The 17,241-nt window shown below is 41.5% G+C and overlaps 1 protein-coding gene across 2 annotated transcripts; it reads right to left on the reverse strand.

The window, feature by feature from the left end:
* Nucleotides 1–271: 271 nt before the first annotated feature.
* On the reverse strand, nt 272–3,627 carry LOC107767691 (ultraviolet-B receptor UVR8). 2 transcript variants are annotated; one of them, XM_016586772.2, is made up of 7 exons: nt 3,316–3,627; nt 2,827–2,866; nt 2,423–2,704; nt 1,978–2,327; nt 1,488–1,889; nt 980–1,367; nt 272–751 (listed from the first exon to the last, which is right to left on the reverse strand). In XM_016586772.2, the coding sequence occupies exons 3-7, from the start codon at nt 2,645–2,647 to the stop codon at nt 509–511; spliced, it is 1,608 nt and encodes a 535-aa protein (XP_016442258.1). In that variant the 5' UTR covers nt 2,648–2,704; nt 2,827–2,866; nt 3,316–3,627; the 3' UTR covers nt 272–508. The 2 variants fall into 2 exon arrangements, with proteins under 2 accessions (XP_016442258.1, XP_016442259.1); XM_016586773.2 differs by having other exon boundaries at nt 3,586–3,624.
* Nucleotides 3,628–17,241: the final 13,614 nt, after the last annotated feature.

A 17,241-nucleotide genomic window follows, 5' to 3' on the forward strand; every position in this document is an offset into this window, starting at 1 on the left:
GCGACGCTTCTATAGCATAACCCTAGGGATCATAGTGTGTATTTATGCAAAGACAATCTCAAGTCAGTGCGTTGAGAATGATTGTGCTCATATTATATGTACACATTTTGAACTATTTTCGCATACGTATACACATAGTTCGAGCCGAAAGCAATGAGTTCAGTTGAACCCACAAGACCTGCCCCAGGTCCACCATAGTATTTATGTTTGTTACACTAGCAGAAGAACATAAAATGAAAATTTAAAAGGAGCAGACTGCAGAGCAAACAAGTACTTGTAAAATCAACCTTAACGAATGTATCAACTATTTACTGCTTGTGGCTAAGAGCCAACAAATTCTTAGGAGGTTAACTTGTGCAGATCCTAAAAACCTAAGTTTCTTCACAATCATTTGTTTCTATTTACAGAATGGAAATGCAAACATCAGATATAGAGCATGATGAGGTGTTAATGAGAATGATAAACTACTAATGTATAGATAATGTGAAAGAGCATGAATAATCTATGTTTAACCGAGATCAATGTCAACCCGCTCCGGGATTGCCCTTTCAGTTTGGTTGGCACTGAGCTCCACACCTAGCTGTCCTTTATCGCCCGCGCCAAATGCATAAAGCTTACCAGATTCTGTCAATGCAAACGTATGGGCATTCCAGTATATTGAATTAGTGAGACTTATCTGCACCACTCTTTCATTCAGCTGCTTCAATGATGTTACAACCTCAGGGAATAAAACATTTGAGTGCCTGATACCCTGAAATTCGGAACGATCATTTTGTAAACGAAGAGTTAGAAGAACTCAATGTTAAGGACATTTTTTAACATTTGGACTTGATATCCAAAAGGATCGATGTTCATATGTCAATACAAGATATTGAATGGTTTCATAATACTAGTCAATCCAAATCTTATGCACTCGAACACAAGAAAAATATTCAATAGGGAAAGGAAAAGAGAAACCAAAGTTATGAGAAAGCCAAACCTGTTCTTCAGCTACAGCAGTATTATGTCCTAGACTAGATGATTCTCCACAACCAAATGAATAAACATTTCCTTCATCAGAAACCACAAAGGTCGTATAATCCCCTGTGGCAACATAAACAGCCTTCACATTGTTTAGTGCTTCCACCACTTTAGGTGCTGACTCACAATCTTCATTACCGTGACCCAAGCACCCGTAACGGCCCCAACCCCATGTACAGACCCTTCCATCTTTCCCAACAACTGCAGCATGCCAAGCCCCAGCCGCAACAACTGCAGGTTGAAGATTCAACGTCTGAAATTGTTCAATTAACCTCGGGACCTTTTCATCAGTTCGCGCTCCATGACCAAGCTTTCCACCCAATCCACAACCAACAGAATACACAGACCTGATGTTGAGCCAAAAGAAGATGTCAAAGAAAATTCTGAGAATCATTTATTAATAGTACATTTGTGACTTATCTCAAGCCAATGAAACAGTCTTTCTAAAAGATGAAGAGGGAGCTTACATGCCACTAGGTTGACAAGCCAGAGCAAGAAGGTAGCAATATCCTGCTGCAATTTGCACGACTGGAATATTCTCTAATGCGCCTAATAATGCACGGGGTTCCGTATCAGCTGGCTCAGTTTGATGACCAAGTTTAGTTTCATTCCCCCAGGAGAATGTATAAACCCTTCCTTCTCTTGATAATACGGCAGTGAAGAAATTTCCAATCGCAGCTTGTACAACAAAGATGTCTTTTAAAGATTCTACAAGCTGGGGAGTAGTTACTACTTTATTTCCTTGGACGCCATACTCAGCTTCGCCGAACGAGTCTTTGCCAAAAGCATACACCCTCCCGGTGTCACTAATCAGCATAGTCCTGCCAGCCCCGACAGCGGCCTGAATAACGCGAATACCATGAAGCGATCTAGAAAATAAAATGCTCTATTAGAACTCCCTGCATTTCTCAACTCACTTGCTTTACAGCTTCATATTGATAAAGAAAATTAGCAAACCTAATCGGATGAGGCCGCCATTCCTCTTCTGTAGTTCCATTTCCAAGCTGCCCTGAGCTGTTAGACCCAAATGAGTAGGCAACTCCTTTTGAACTCACGGCAATACTATGACCGGGGCCAGCTACAGCGTGTGATTTTTCCCGCCTAAAACATGCTTCCCCGGCTAGAAGAAATCTTAGAACAAGCTTCCAGGAGCCGCCACATCTTTGCTTTAGATCTTGACGTTGCTCCTGAGTCATTGGCTTAAATATAGCTCTCTTTCGGCACATATCAAGAGCTGCCAGCTCTGCTAAGGAGAGCTCATTATCGGGTGCAAAGTTTGCAGGAAGCCAAAAGAAGGAGCAGGTAGCCTGCAATACATATTATAAAGGAAATCAGCAGCACCATCAATTCTAAGCCAAATAATGATTTAATTTTGTACAACACCTAGTAAATAAACACTTGCCTCTAGAGTTGCAAGGTCTTGTGGATCCAAATTACATCCAGTAAGTACATGAAGAACGATAGACGGATTGGCTGACAATGGGAATTCGCCAGGAGTCGCATTCCCAAAGCAGTGCCGCACTTGTCTTTGAAACGTTGACGCGGGGGTGGTTACAATAGTAGTAATTGGTTGTTCAGCAATGTTATGGTATTGAACACTCGAGGTTCCACTCATTGAGGCGTCCATGGGCACTGCTAAAATTCTGCAGTGCCCAAATTAGGCAATGGGAGGATTTCTAAATCACTATAGCAAAAACCAAAAAGGACATACATATTACACTCAGAGCTAAATTCCATAAAATATATAGAAAAGTTTCCATAATTAGCAAGTACAAATGCAAGAATCTTATTGTCAAGCACTTTTACCTTAAATTAGAAACTGATCACAAAATTTCAAGCCTTAGACCTACACAAAAGGGCAAAGAAAAGGATATAAAGATTGGTCAACAGATAAAACAAACATATAACTCAAGCAAAGAAAAGCATATGACAACAGAGACTTGAATTTAAACAATTAAAGCCAATAGGTAGAGTAATTTAGAGCAACAAGCAACAGAGACAGAGTGTACAAGAAAGCCAAAGGTAACTGTAACGTGAAGAATACCAAAATACACAATCCTTCAGAAACCCCACAAAGAAATTCTAAATCAAAACTGATGATCAATCACTTAACATCAAAATTCTAAATCAATTGACATAATAAAGTTTTGATCTTTTGTGTGCCAAAGGTCTAAAGATCATCAGATGATCCTAATTCATAATCCAAACCGATAGATACGTTAATAATCATATGGGTAACTCTGAAAGTCTGAATACATTTTGATCATCAAAATTAAGAAGAAGAAAAATTATTACATGAGAAAGAGCGTCAAAGATTTCTCAAAACCCATGTGAAATTATCTATACAATTCTGATCAAATTCACAAGTAACCAAGTGGGTATCAGATCAAAAGATGATAATTAATCTGCTTGTTTGGATAAAGCAGGAAAATAGGTGATTTGATTGGGATATTTTTCTTGAAGAATTAATATTATGACGAATAATTATGCTAAAAAATAGGATAGTTGAGTATAAATACAAATATAAAGGTGGAAACCGAAGGAAAAGATGATGAGGTGTCTCACTGAAAGAGAAACCAAAGCTATAGGCTTGGATGACCTTTGCTTATATATATACTTGACACCCACACATTATATATCATCATCATCATGTGTACCCTCAAACAACGCAGCTTTCTTTTTGCACGTCACTCAGCTTCTTGCGGTAACTCACACTAATTTTTACTTTGATGGCACAGTAAATAAGTCTAGTCATATTTAGTAGGCGTTTGGACATAAAAATTGTAAAATTCCAAAAAATAAAAGTGAAAATGGTATATACAAATTAGAGTTGTGTTTGTATATTAATATAATTTTGGGTTGTTTTTGAATTTTTGTGAGTGAAAAATTTGAAAAACAATTTTTTGGAATTTTTCAAATTTTTTTAAAAAAATTCAAAACTCATTTTCAAGTGAAAAATGAAAATTTTATGACCAAACGATTTAGACTTGGGCTATTATATTAAAAATTAAATTGGATGATCTTGGTTAATTATCCTGGTATAAATTTTTGAAATCCATTTGGCATGGCCTAATAGTTCTTTAGCTTGATTGGAATTAGGGACAGATGTGGATCTACAACATATACATATACCGGGGTCCATGTGAATTGAATATGTATTATAAATATTTGACTATAAACTTATTTATTATTTGATATTAATTTAAGATCGTTATAAAACACATAAACTTTAAATCTGATTCGTAGTTATTTGAAACAAGTGTTATTTAGGAAAACCAAACGCCTAAGCACATGGTGATGTTATTGATATAGATAAGGAGTGAAATTGTTGATGTAGATAGAAGTGAAATCTAAGCAGGATTGTAGGAACACGGGCTTTCAGGCTTTCATCCTACCAAGAATTTTGTACCAAGCAAGTTAGCAGCTTACCTTAGGCAACTATGATAATTTTACTAGTTTTGAGAGTCTTGTGTTTTGCTCCTTATTTTTTCTTTTTACGAAATTACTAGCTATGTTCGCTCATGAGTAAACTAATACTATAAAATTTGGTCAATTTATAAACTCGATTTTAACTACGAATTTTGATATCAGACCAGTCCAAATCACCTCCAATCTTGCTTAAATTTTATATATTACCTTATCTATATGTTTTCAACGAATCTCAACCATACCCATTGAATTTTTTTTTGCCTAATTTTTTTAATATTGTATATCATTGGTAATGATTTTTTGACTCAAAACTAGTCCAACTCACCTTTAAACTTCATCAAAATTTGTATATTGCATCATCTAAGTGTTTTCAACGCATCGCAACAATACCTATTGAAAAAAAATCTTCTTTTGCCTATGTTTTTTGAATGTTGTATGCCATTGATAATGTTTTTGGCTATTTTTGATAACATGATTAAAATGACTAGTTACTAGTAAATTGTGTCTGTATACGGGTAAAACCGGGCTCATGGTACACCCGGTCTCCAACAAAATAAGCCAAGCTCAAGACATGATGACAAGGGACCGAAATCGAGGAAAAGGTCTCATCGAGTCAGAATCCGGGGGCATGACGCCAACTCTCGAGAATATTGGGGTCATGGTTTGGGATCGGTCCTAGCCTTGAACGATTTCGAAGAACATTGTCGGGCAATCAAGTACGGCCAACAGAAGATCGTAATATCCGTGACCGGCCAGATATCACGGCGGGAATCTCGGCACGTATCGATGAAGAATAACAATGTAACACCCGGTAATGAGGTGCCCCCCGTCGATCTCAACGGAGTTCCCACCACGGACCCGATCGACGCTAGCTCACATGTGGCCATCAACGCACATTTACCTACCGATCTTGAGAACAACATCCGCACGAAAGTTTGATCGACTGCCCAAAATACATACATCGGTGAAGGTGATGGTATTAACTTCCGGATGATCTTTGAGATGTTACAGGCCCAACAAGTAGTGATAGCCTAGTTGCAGATACAAAGCCGCACGCTGAGTAGAATTGAGCCCGAGCCATCCCGGGAAGTAACCCACAAAAATGAACTAGTCACGGAGAGGCCGGATGAAAATGAATTGGGGAACAACCGTGAGATCATAAAGATGCTCGAGGAGCTGACAAAATGGGTAGAATCTGGAGAGAATAAAATCGAAGCCAATGACAAAAAGGTAGAAACCTATAATTCTAGGGTCAACCAAATCCCACGAGCGCCGCCGATATTAAAAGGCCTGGATTCCAAGAAGTTTGTCTAAAAATATTTTCCTCCGAGTGCAGCTCCGAAGCCGACCCCTAAGAAGTTCCGCATGTCTGAGATTCCTAAGTACAACGGAACAACCGACCCAAATGAGCATATGGCCTCTTACACGTGCGCCATCAAAGGGAACAACTTGGAGGATGATGAGATCGAGTCTGTCATGTTGAAAAAGTTCGGGGAAACTCTATCAAAGGGAGTTATGATATGGTATCACAACCTACCTCCTAATTCTATTGACTCGTTTGTTATGCTTGCAGATTCTTTCGTAAAAGCACATGCTGGATCTATCAAGGTCGAGACCAGGAATTCAGAACTTTTCAAAGCGAAACATAGGGATAATGAGATACTCAAAGAATTCATGTCCCGGTTTCAAATGGAACGGATGGACCTGCCTCTGGTCGAGGATGATTGAGTTCAGGCCTTCAACTAAGGACTCAATGTTCGGAGCTCGTTGGCTTCACAATAGTTGAACAAAACATGGTAGAATATCCAGCTATTACTTGGGCCGACGTACATAACCTATATCAACCAAAAATAAGGGTCGAAGATGATTATCTTGGGGCCCCTTCCGGGTCCATTTATCCCGTCAGAGCCGTCGACAAAGTCAAGAGAGACGTTGATCGTGAACCAAGATCAAACAGGGTTAGTATCAGCCATACAATGGAGACCAAATAGGTAATGAGTTCGGGCGAAACCCTGTGGGAAGTGAAAAGATGAGGGATCGAGGTCAAAACAATCGGGGACTCATGAGCAAAAATAGTTTCGACAAGCACATCGAGCCTAAGGAAGCTCCAAGGTTATTAGAGAACAAATTTAACATAGATGCCGCCGCTATTGTATCAGCCATCGGACGCATCAAAGATACCAAATGGCCTCGACCTCTACAGTCCGATCCAGCCCAAAGGGATCCTAACCTAATATGCAAATATCATGGCACTAACGGCCACAAAATAGAGGGTGTTGACAATTAAGAGAGGAAGTAGCCTGGCTACTCAACAACGGACATCTCCAAGAGTTCTTAAGCGATCGAGCCAAGAATCATTTCAAGAATAGAGATTCTAATAAACAAATCGAGCAGGAGGAACCTCAGCACGTTATTAAGATGATCATTGATGGGGTCGACGTTCCCTAGGGGATGATGCTAAAGTGCAACAAAGTATCTATCACAAGGGAAAAATGGAATCGAGACTACGTGCCAGAGGGAACCTTGTCTTTCAATTACGAGGACGCTGAAGGCATTGTGTAGTACCATAACAATGCACTGGTAATATCTATACTCATATATAAATCTCAAGTTAAGCGTGTGTTAATTGAACCAGGTAGCTCGGTCAACATCATCAGATCGAGGGTCGTGGAATAGCTCAGTCTACAGATCAAATCGTGCATGCAGTCCGAGTTCTAAATGGACTCAACATTGCATGTGAGACCACTAAAGGGGAGATAACATTACCAGTGAATGCCACTGTAACCATTCGTGAAACCAAGTTCTATGTGATCGAAGGAGATATAAGGTACAATGCTCTGTTTGGGAGACCGTGGATCCACAATATGAGGGCAGTACCCTCGACTTTGCACCAAGTGTTGAAATTCCCAATGCCATGAGGGATTAGAACAATCTACAAAGAAAAACCGTCCGCAAAGGAAATGTTCGCGGTCGAAGAGGTGACCCCGATATCCACACTTTCAACAACAAGAGGCCTGGGTTCAGTCGTCAAGGAAGAAGCCAAATAGCAATTACCAACACCGGCCTCGAACCAATCGTATAAGTAGGGGATGGGTGAAGACGATGACTACGGGGTTCCCAAGTCTTTTATAGCCCCTCAATGACTCTGATGCTACCAAATCGACGATCGAAAAACTGGAGCGGTCATATTGATCGAGTATTTGCCTGATTGTAAGGTATACCTGGGCACAGGGTTAAGTCCCGAGCTCAGGAAAAAACTCATTAAATTCCTTATAACTAACATAGATTGTTCCGCTTGGTCCCACCTTGATATGATAGGGATTCCCCGGAAATAGCCACCTACAAGCTGATCCTAGACCCAAAGTTTCGTCCAGTCAAACAGAAAAGGAGACCTCAGTCCGAAGTCAAACATGAATTCATTAAATATGAGGTATCTAAACTCCTTAAAATAGGGTTTACTCGGGAAGTTAAGTACCCTGATTGGTTAGCAAACGTAGTGGTAGTCCCTAAAAGGGGAATAAATTAAGAATGTGTGTAGACTATAAGGATATGAATAAAGCATGTCCCAAGGACTCTTTCCCTTTGCCCAACATTGATCGCATGATCGATGCCACGGCCGGCCACGAGATCCTCAGTTTTCTCGACACCTATTCTAGGTACAACCAAATTCGGATGGACCTAGACGATCAGTAAAAATGTCATTCATCACTAAATACGACACCTACTGCTATAACTTAATGCCATTCGGAATAAAAAAATGCCGGTGCCACTTACCAATGCCTAGTAAATTGGATGTTCGAAGAATAAATAGGAAATTCAATGGAGGTTTACATTGATGATATGTTAGTTAAGTCCATGCGAGCAGAGGACCATTTGAAACATTTGCAGGAAACCTTTAAGATATTGAAGAAATACAATATGAAGCTGAACCTGGAGAAATGCGCATTCGGGGTCGGGGTCGGGAAATTTCTTGGATTCATGCTGTCCAACCGAGGAAATCGAAATTAATCCCGATAAGATCAAGGACATCAAAGACATCACTATTGTGGACAATGTCAAGGTTGTTCAAAGGCTAACCGGGTGCATAGCCGCCTTGGGTCGATTCATCTCGAGGTCCTCCGACAAGAGCTATCGGTTCTTCTCATTGTTGAAGAAGAAGAATAACTTCTCATAGACCCTGAAGTGCCAACAAGCCTTGGAGGAACTCGAGCGGTATCTCTTGATCCCACCTTTGCTTCATACTCTGAAGGCATACGAACAGTTACCTGTACTTAGCGGTATTCGAGTTAGTGGTATCTGAGTTATGATTCGGGAAGAGAAAGGTACATAATATCCAATCTATTATGTTAGCAGGACTCTAGGCGAGGACGAAACTAGGTATCCTCACCTAGAAATATTGGCGCTCGCTTTGCTAAGTGCCTCTAGGAAGCTAAAACCATACTTTCAATGCCACCTCATATGTGTTGTAACTACTTACCCATTGAGGAACATAGTGCATAAACTCGAGCTCTTGGGATGACTAGCCAAATAGGCCGTGGAAATCAGCGGGTACGATATCGAATATCGACCCCATACCGCCATCAAATCTCAAATTTTAGTAGACTTTGCCACCGACTTTACACCGAACCTAATATCCGAGGTCAAAAGAGAGTTGTTGTTGAACTTGGGGACTTCTACGGGAATTTGGACCCTCCTTACGGATGGTGCCTGGAACGCAAAAGGGTCCGGACTTGGCATCGTATTGAAGCCACTGATAGATAACATAGTTAGACAATATATTAAGACTGTAAAATTGACTAACAATGAGGCCGAGTATGAGACTATGATTGCAGGTGTCGAACTGGCTAAAAGCTTGGGGGCAGAAGTGATCGAAGCTAAGTGCGACTCGTTCCTTATAGTGAACCAAGTTATTGGGACATTCGAAGTTAGAGAAGAGCGAATGCAAAGATACCTAGATAAACTGCAAGTAGCTCACACCGGTGCAAGGAGTGGACTCTACAACATGTACCTCGGATCAAAACAGTAAGGCCAATGCTCTTGCTAACTTGGGATTGTCGATCGATGATGATGAGTTCAACTCGAGGACGCTCGTACAACTCATGAGATCGGTAGTGGAAGAAGGTCACGCCGATATAAGCTCAGCAAGCCTAACCTAGGACTAGAGAAAAAAATATCTAGAGTATCTGAAGACCGAAAAACTGCCCTTGGATCCTAAAGAATCGAGGGTTCTACGTACAAAGGCGGCCCGATTTAGCATGAATGAAGACGATACCTTATTCAGGAGAAAGTTCTATGGCCCACTCGCAATATGTCTAGGAACGAGAGATACCGAGTATGTTCTGAGGGAAGTCCAAAAAGACACCTGTGAAAATCATTCGGGCTCAGAATCATTAGTTCGAAAAATAATCAGAGTCGGCTATTACTAGAGTGACGTGGAAAAGGACGCAAAAGAGTTTGTACGAAAATGTGACAGATGTCATAGGCACGCTCCGATAATTCATCAGCCTGGGGAGCTGCTCCATTCGGTCTTGTCACATTGGCCGTTCATGAAATAGGGGATGGATATCGTCATCACCCTTCCATGGGCACCCAGTAAGGCTTAATTTACATTATTTGTGGCTGACTATTTTTCTAAATGGGTGGAAACCCAGGCATTTGAGAAAGTTAGGGAGAAGGAAGTTATTGATTTCATCTGGGACCACATAATATGCCAGTTCAAAATGCTAGCCGAGATCGAGTGTGAAAATGGGAAGCAGTTCATCAGCAGCAGAGTGAGCAAGTTTTTCGAAGACCATAAGATCAAAAGGATCCTATCGACACCCTATCACCCTAGTGGGAACGGGCAAGCGGAGTGTATATCACCCTAGGGAAGTTGGGATCAAATTGGGAAGGTCTATATCAAATTATCGAGATCACTAGAAAAGGATCGTACAAACTCGGAGCGATGAACGGTGAGCTTTTATCGAACAACTGGAATGTAACTCACTTGAAATGATACTACTGCTGAGGTACGACCCCATTCATTTCCTTTCTTTACATATTGAACTAACATTTGCAGGTAACATTCAAGAAATGATGCAACTTTTAGGCCTGAAAGCGCGCGTTGCACTCTTTTTCCCTTGAACCGATTTTGTCCTAAATGGGTTTTCTGATAAGGTTTTTAACGAGGTAACAATGGATCGTGCTAAATTAGAATTGAATACCGGCCATGAACTGTAGTCGAGGATCACATCAACAATATCCGAGTTCTCTCTATGATCAGACTCGAATACTAGGAATCATCACCCTCGGATAATGATTTTAGCAAGAGAAGAAACTTTGTGCTTGAACAGTTTAGGCTCGGTGGATAGGATTTACTGTAAGGGTCAAACGGTCAAATGAACCGTGCTTACATAGACCACCCAAGCCATAACACAAAGCTTGTACACGTTTGTAACCTTGTATATTGCGCACATAAATGAAAGAAAGGTTCTACCTTGCAAATAAATATTTTGTCTCTAAAAACATTACTACATTCTGTTCCCTAAAAGACACCGAGCGCAAGGGCCACTTCTATCCAGATCCAAGGGATCACCCTCACTCGGGGACTGTCGTCCAAGACAAGTTCGAGCGATCTAGGCTATCAAATCCCAATGGCACAAAACCTATTGGGCAATGCACGAACTTTAAAGGCTACGGTCATCCATATTCGAGGATCGTTGTCCTAGGCAAGCCCGGATGACTCAGGGTAACAAGCCTATCAGGCAACATCCGAACTTAAAAGGATATAACTATCCTAGAATGGCTCGGAAACGTCCGATACCTGTAACCAAAACATAAGGCCTTTAAAATTTCTAAATCGGTTCAAAGGCCACCTTCGGCAAAATTATAATCTAAAAACTTCTAAATAAATACTTCCGGGAAGGCTTCCGGTCATACCGAGCCCCCATGTATCTCGAGCAAAATAATATCGAGAACGATCCTTGTTCTAACCTCCGAACAAAACCTACTTATTATGCACTAAGGCATTCAAAAATTTTGCAATCGTAAAAAGCAAAAAAAAACTTGAAATTTGTCGAAGGAAAGAAGCCTTGTATATATATTAAAAGATCTTTACAAAGGCCAAACGACCTCAACAATAAATACGAAAATACAAAAATATCTACAAAGCACCTAAGTAGCCTAGTCCTCGCCGGAGCCCGCCTTGTCATTAGGACAATCGTGGTCCTCTTTGCCCCCGGATCCACCAAAACCCTCGGAGTCTTCTTCATCCATGGGATATGCCAACTTTTTGGCCTCGGCCTCAAGCCCCTTAGCATTTTCGATCTCCACCGATAAATCAAAACCCCAAGCGTGAACCTCCTCGAGGGCCTCTCTTCGGGACTGCCACTTCACATATTCAACAATGTCTTTCAGGCGGTCCTGGGCTACCTCAACATCAGCTTTGTACCGGGCCACCATCTCATCGGCATCGACCCTGGTTATTTCAACCACTGACTTGGCTGCTTTAAGTTCCTTGGTGAGGGTATCCCGATCGGCAACAGCTGAGTCCAATTGAGATTAGAGGTCCTTGATTTTTTGGGACCAGGCCTCAACTTTCTCCCTCATCTCTCGAAGTTGAGCCTTTTCCGAGGCTAATTGTGCTTGGGTAGTCTCCTTTTCCAAGGCCAAGCAATCCATCTTTCCCTTCCACTGTTCGACCTTGACCTTGATTACATCCATCTCGGCTTGGAGTTGGTCGATCCGATCTATCTTCTGGTGGACCTGCGGGTTCTGATCGTTAGTCACCGTGTCTAGCTCGTCATCACTAACTTCAAAGATTTTTACATGTTCCACCAGGTCGGCATGTTCTTGCTGAGATGCGTCCAAATCAGCTCGAATGCTCTTGACTTCTCCTTCACGTTACTCGCTGAGAAGCTTATACATGTCTCTCTTCTCAACAAGCTCTTTGACTTCAGCCTCGAGTTGGCTCAGCTCATCCCGATATCGGAGGAAGGTCTCGTGGTGAAGCACTGAGGCCTGCAAGATAAATAAAGGATAAAGCATTAGGACCCTCAGAGACTGAGTCCAAAGGTAAAATGAGATAACAAGCACCTTGCCCGATTCAGAGCCTATTGCGCTTCGTTGAACAAGCATGGTGCGTCAACCTCATTCATTTTTATCTAGTCTTCTTCAGTTACCAGGCACCGGAGGTAACTAGCTATCCCGACAGGGGCAGAGAGAATTCGGGCATCCTCTAAAACAGTGATGATAATTGATCACTTCCGATCAGGATCCGCGCTCGGTACGGGGAACCGGTTGACCAGTCTCAGGCATGAGTTAGGCCCACCTGCCTCCAAGGACAAACTTTTTGTCGGTACCTCTAAGTCACCTAACCCTATGACGTCTTCCATGGCGGTGGAGTCCATACCATTAAAAAAGCAGCGGAGGGTGATCGTCCGCTCCGTGGACCCCCTTATTGGGTCATTTTTTCACCATTTGGGCCTTGTTGAACATAGACTCGGTGAACGAGAGTGACTCGGTAATGTCTATCATGCCAAGTGCCTCCTTCAGGGAACTACGGGCATCCCGAGAAGTCTGAGCCTCGGCCTCCTCATCGAACCCCCTAGCTTGAGGAATATTGGACTCATGGTTCTCTTGTTTAATGGCCCCTTGATCTTCGAGGGGCGATGATTCTCAGGCCAAAAAAAGCTTTTCCCCCTCGGAATCGTCCCTAAGTTGATAAAGTAAGTTCAAAGTTGGTGCTCGGGAGTTGGTGTTTTCCTTAGCTTGCGCACCAGCCTTCTCCTTGGTTTCTTTTTCTCCAAGCTGGGGGAACTTGAAGCCCTCCTCCTTTTCCTCTCTCCAGCCTGCCCCGGAGAAGGAGACTCAACATGAAAGTCCCCATCCCCGACCAGAGGCCTAAGCTCGACATTCTTAGGCAAACCTACAAAAAAAACAAAGGAGGTAAGGTTGCGATGTTAGAAGAAAAAGTTTAATACGACTTGTTCGGGAAAGGAACCTTACCATGGGAACGGGCCTCCCAACGACTTTTTGAAAGTTTGCGCCATGAGCGCTCGGAGTAGGTCATCTGTGACACAATGCCCTTGACCCACTCCTTGAGCTGACGGATAGCATTTAGAACTCGAGCAAGGGCTACAAGATAACAAACGCTGATAAGAAAAGGGATAAGGCATAAAATCGATGCTTAAGATGAGTACTTACGTGATACGTTCCACCTTTCGGGGAACGGCCTCCACTCGACAGGTACCAGGTCGGCGGTCCTCACCCAAACAAAACGTCCTTTCCAACACCGATCCCGGTCCTTGTCGATACTCGAGAATGGGGCTTTGCTGGCCTGATGTACTAGCTTTATCAGCCCTCCCTTCCCGGAAGATTCAGGGACTGTATAAGCGGAGTAAATGATCGATGGTGAACAAACACCCATTGAGTTTTTCACTAGGAATCGGAGGAGGATCACGATCCTCCACAGTGATGGAAGAATTTGGCCAAGGCATACATTATACCTCCTGCGGAAGTCTAAGATGACCGGGTCCGCCGGGTCCAATGTAAAAGGATAAGTGTAAACACTTAGATATCCCTCGATATGGGTGGTGTTGGCCTCTTCGGAGTCAGGGATCACACTGTCTTTGTCGGCCCAATTGCAGTCTTTTCGGACCATAGGGAGGACCTCTTCTGTAATTGAGCAGATGTATCTCGAGGCCTCCTCACACCGACCCTGTACAGAAAAAGGCTTCTCAACCTTGAAGTCGTTAGTGATCGAACATCCACCGGGAATGAACATATTCAAGGGGGATCTTTCGCCGACTCATCAACAACCGTATCAGGGACGGTCTCCTCGACCTCAGTGGTCGGTCGCGAGGAAGAAGGAACATTCTTCTTAGGAACAGATTTTGAGGTTTTTGCCATTGTTATAGAAGAAAAATCTTGGAAAAGATGGAGAAAGATTGAAAGTTGAAGGATCAGACTTGTTGCCTTGAGTAGATGATGAGTAAAAGGTTTTGCAAAGTACTGAAGAAACTTGAGTAACGGAGGTAAAAATGCTAGAAAATATTGAAATCCTGAAGGTACGAAGGTAGAAGATTTGGTGTAAAGTGAAAAATGGACAAAGGAGGGGGTATTTATAGGATTTCAGCGGCATTTCGCATCCAGGGACAGAGGACCGGCAACTGACATGCATTTAATACTATTATGACATAACTGACAAGACAATTCAAGTGTTTTGTCGTTTCTATCGCAATGTGTCGAAGTAGGAATCAGGAGCTCATATCGTTTCTCGTCATTTTCTCTCCTAGAAACGAGGGGACTATTTGTATACGTGTAAAATCGGACTCATGGTACGCCTCGGTCTTCGACAAAATAAGCCAAGCTCAAGATATGATGACAAGGGACCGAAATCGAGGCAAAAGTCTCATCAAGTCAGAATCCGAGGACATGACGCCCGCCTTCGAGAATATCGGGGTCATGGTTCGGGATCGGTCCTAACCTTGAACGACTTCGAAGAACATTGTTGGGTAATCAAGCACGACCAACCGAAGGCCGTAATATCCGTGACTAGCTGGATATCACAGTGGGGATATCTGCACATATCGATGAAGAACCAACAATCAGTTAATTAGAGGATTTTTACCTTTTATAGAGTTGTACCTAGAGTAGGACTCCCCTATTATATAAAGGGGGTCTGATAATTCATGAAACACATTGTAACACACATTCCAAAGCAATATATTATTACTTTCTCTGTTATTAGCTCTTTTTCTTGTTCATCAGTGATGGCCATTGCGAGCCCGATCGAGGGTGAACGTTACACTAAGGCTAGGATGGATCATTCTGCTCGTGTGGTTTGAAGTTACTATATCTTTGCGTGTTCATTCTAATTCAATTTATCATTTTATATCAAATTAATCTTCTCTGTTATTAGCTCTTTTTCTTGTTCATCAGTGATGGCCATTGCGAGCCCGATCGAGGGTGAACGTTACACTAAGGCTAGGATGGATCATTCTGCTCGTGTGGTTTGAAGTTACTATATCTTTGCGTGTTCATTCTAATTCAATTTATCATTTTATATCAAATTAATCTGTGTATCCTTAAAACCACTTACAAATTTAATTGTTATTCGATTTTGAAGGTAAACAATGTCTTTTTTTATACATTCCCGTAAGATTCCCTTTCCTTTTCCTTTTGCTATTTTTTGGGTCAACATATAAGTTGTAATATCAGCCGCAAGATGTATAGTTTAGTGGTATCGATTGAGGGTGTTCTACAAAATAAGGGTGAGTTCGATGCTCACTATCTCTTCCCTTCCCCTTGTAATAGGAATTTTTTATTTTCCAAAAAAAGTCGGAATATCTGTTTATATAGTAGTAGCCAACAGATTAATGTGAATATACTCATGTCACTTCGATTCACATTGTGACTTTTTAACTATCTTTGTAAGAATGTTTTGTTAGCTACTCATGGTGTCAGCTTTCCTTGACAAATTGAGTGGAGGAATTTGAAAATTTTAATATATTTTATAATGCTTTCCTACTTCGTCCTATCCTAAAGGGTACTTAAAAGTCTGTTTGATCAACTTTTAAGCTAACTCAAATACCCTCTAAGCCAACATCTTTCAGTAGAGGAATTTGCTTAATTTTGCTATCTTTTTTTTTTTATATAATTATTATTAAGAAAAGCTACAAAGCTGCTACACAAGGGTAAGCAATTTGCTCACAAAAACATCTTGACCTCCTTCGGTCTAGCTTCCCTCTTTCAATCACAAGTGACAACCAAACAAGATGATGCTGGACCAGCTGAGGAAAGAGGGACCTTGTTTTTACATCTCATACAAATTGTAGTTGATTTCCTTTCTCGAATTATTGATACTTAATTAGGTGTTACACAATTGCATGATATAAAATGTAGGGAACCATAACAATGTTGTTTTGATAAAAACTCAAATTTTTCCAAGTACTATTGGGACTATTATTGGTTTTTCCATTTACGCAAACAAATGAAGATTATGGTAGTGTTGACCTCAAAATTGGATAACAATTAAATTTGTACGCGATTAAAGGATACGTGATTTAATTCAATACGAATAATTAAGAATAACAGACAAATGAATTAAAGATGAAATAGACGGTCCAACTAATCGCAATGTTATGGCCAAACCTGATCTTAGATTGAACAACGATCTCGTCCTCGATTGGACCCTTGATTCAAGCCTAGTCGTGAATGAAGAATAGAACAAGTGAGTAATATCTTTAACAGTAGATAGAAGACAAAAGTAAACGTTTATTACTTTGAATTGCATGTTACAGTATGTCAGATCAAAGAAAAACTTCCCCTTTATATAGTAGGAGAATTTTAGTCATAGTACAAGTCTATAAAAGGTAAAAATCTTTTTTTCCTAGGTAATTATTGATCCATAATCGTTAGTGAACGAGATTCCCGCCGTAGTATCCGGTTGAGGGTGAGTATTACGACCCCCTATCAGTCATGCATAACCGTCCATCGTGTCTCCCGAGGTCTAAGAGTTATACTCGATCGGGGGGGGTGTCGCTTTACTGTATCCAATGCCGGATATATCGTTCACTCTTCATGGGTCTCGATACGATGGGTCTCTGGCCTCGATTACAATCTCGCGGATATGTGCTCCCCCATTGTCCTCTCATCGAGGAATCAAGGTAGACATTGCCCTCAATTTTACCCGTACACAGATAGTCCCCTCGTTTTTCGGAGGATAGATTTATCGAAACGATGGGAAGCGATAAATGAACCCCGATTCCTTCCTTTGTACGTTACAACTGAGATGAAGGGTTAACGAAACGT

Source organism: Nicotiana tabacum, chromosome 5 (assembly GCF_000715075.1).
Source record: "Nicotiana tabacum cultivar K326 chromosome 5, ASM71507v2, whole genome shotgun sequence".
Taxonomy (NCBI): domain Eukaryota; kingdom Viridiplantae; phylum Streptophyta; class Magnoliopsida; order Solanales; family Solanaceae; genus Nicotiana; species Nicotiana tabacum.

What these genes read in the sequence shown, in the direction of transcription:
- LOC107767691 (XM_016586772.2), bottom strand. Translation starts at nt 2,647, where the DNA reads ATGGACGCCTCAATGAGTGGAACCTCGAGTGTTCAATACCATAACATT. An exon ending in GCTTGTCAACCTAGTGGCAT is followed by an intron (nt 1,368 to 1,487) that starts GTAAGCTCCCTC and finishes GCTCAACATCAG; the next exon opens with GTCTGTGTATTCTGTTGGTT. An exon ending in CTGCTGTAGCTGAAGAACAG is followed by an intron (nt 752 to 979) that starts GTTTGGCTTTCT and finishes TCCGAATTTCAG; the next exon opens with GGTATCAGGCACTCAAATGT.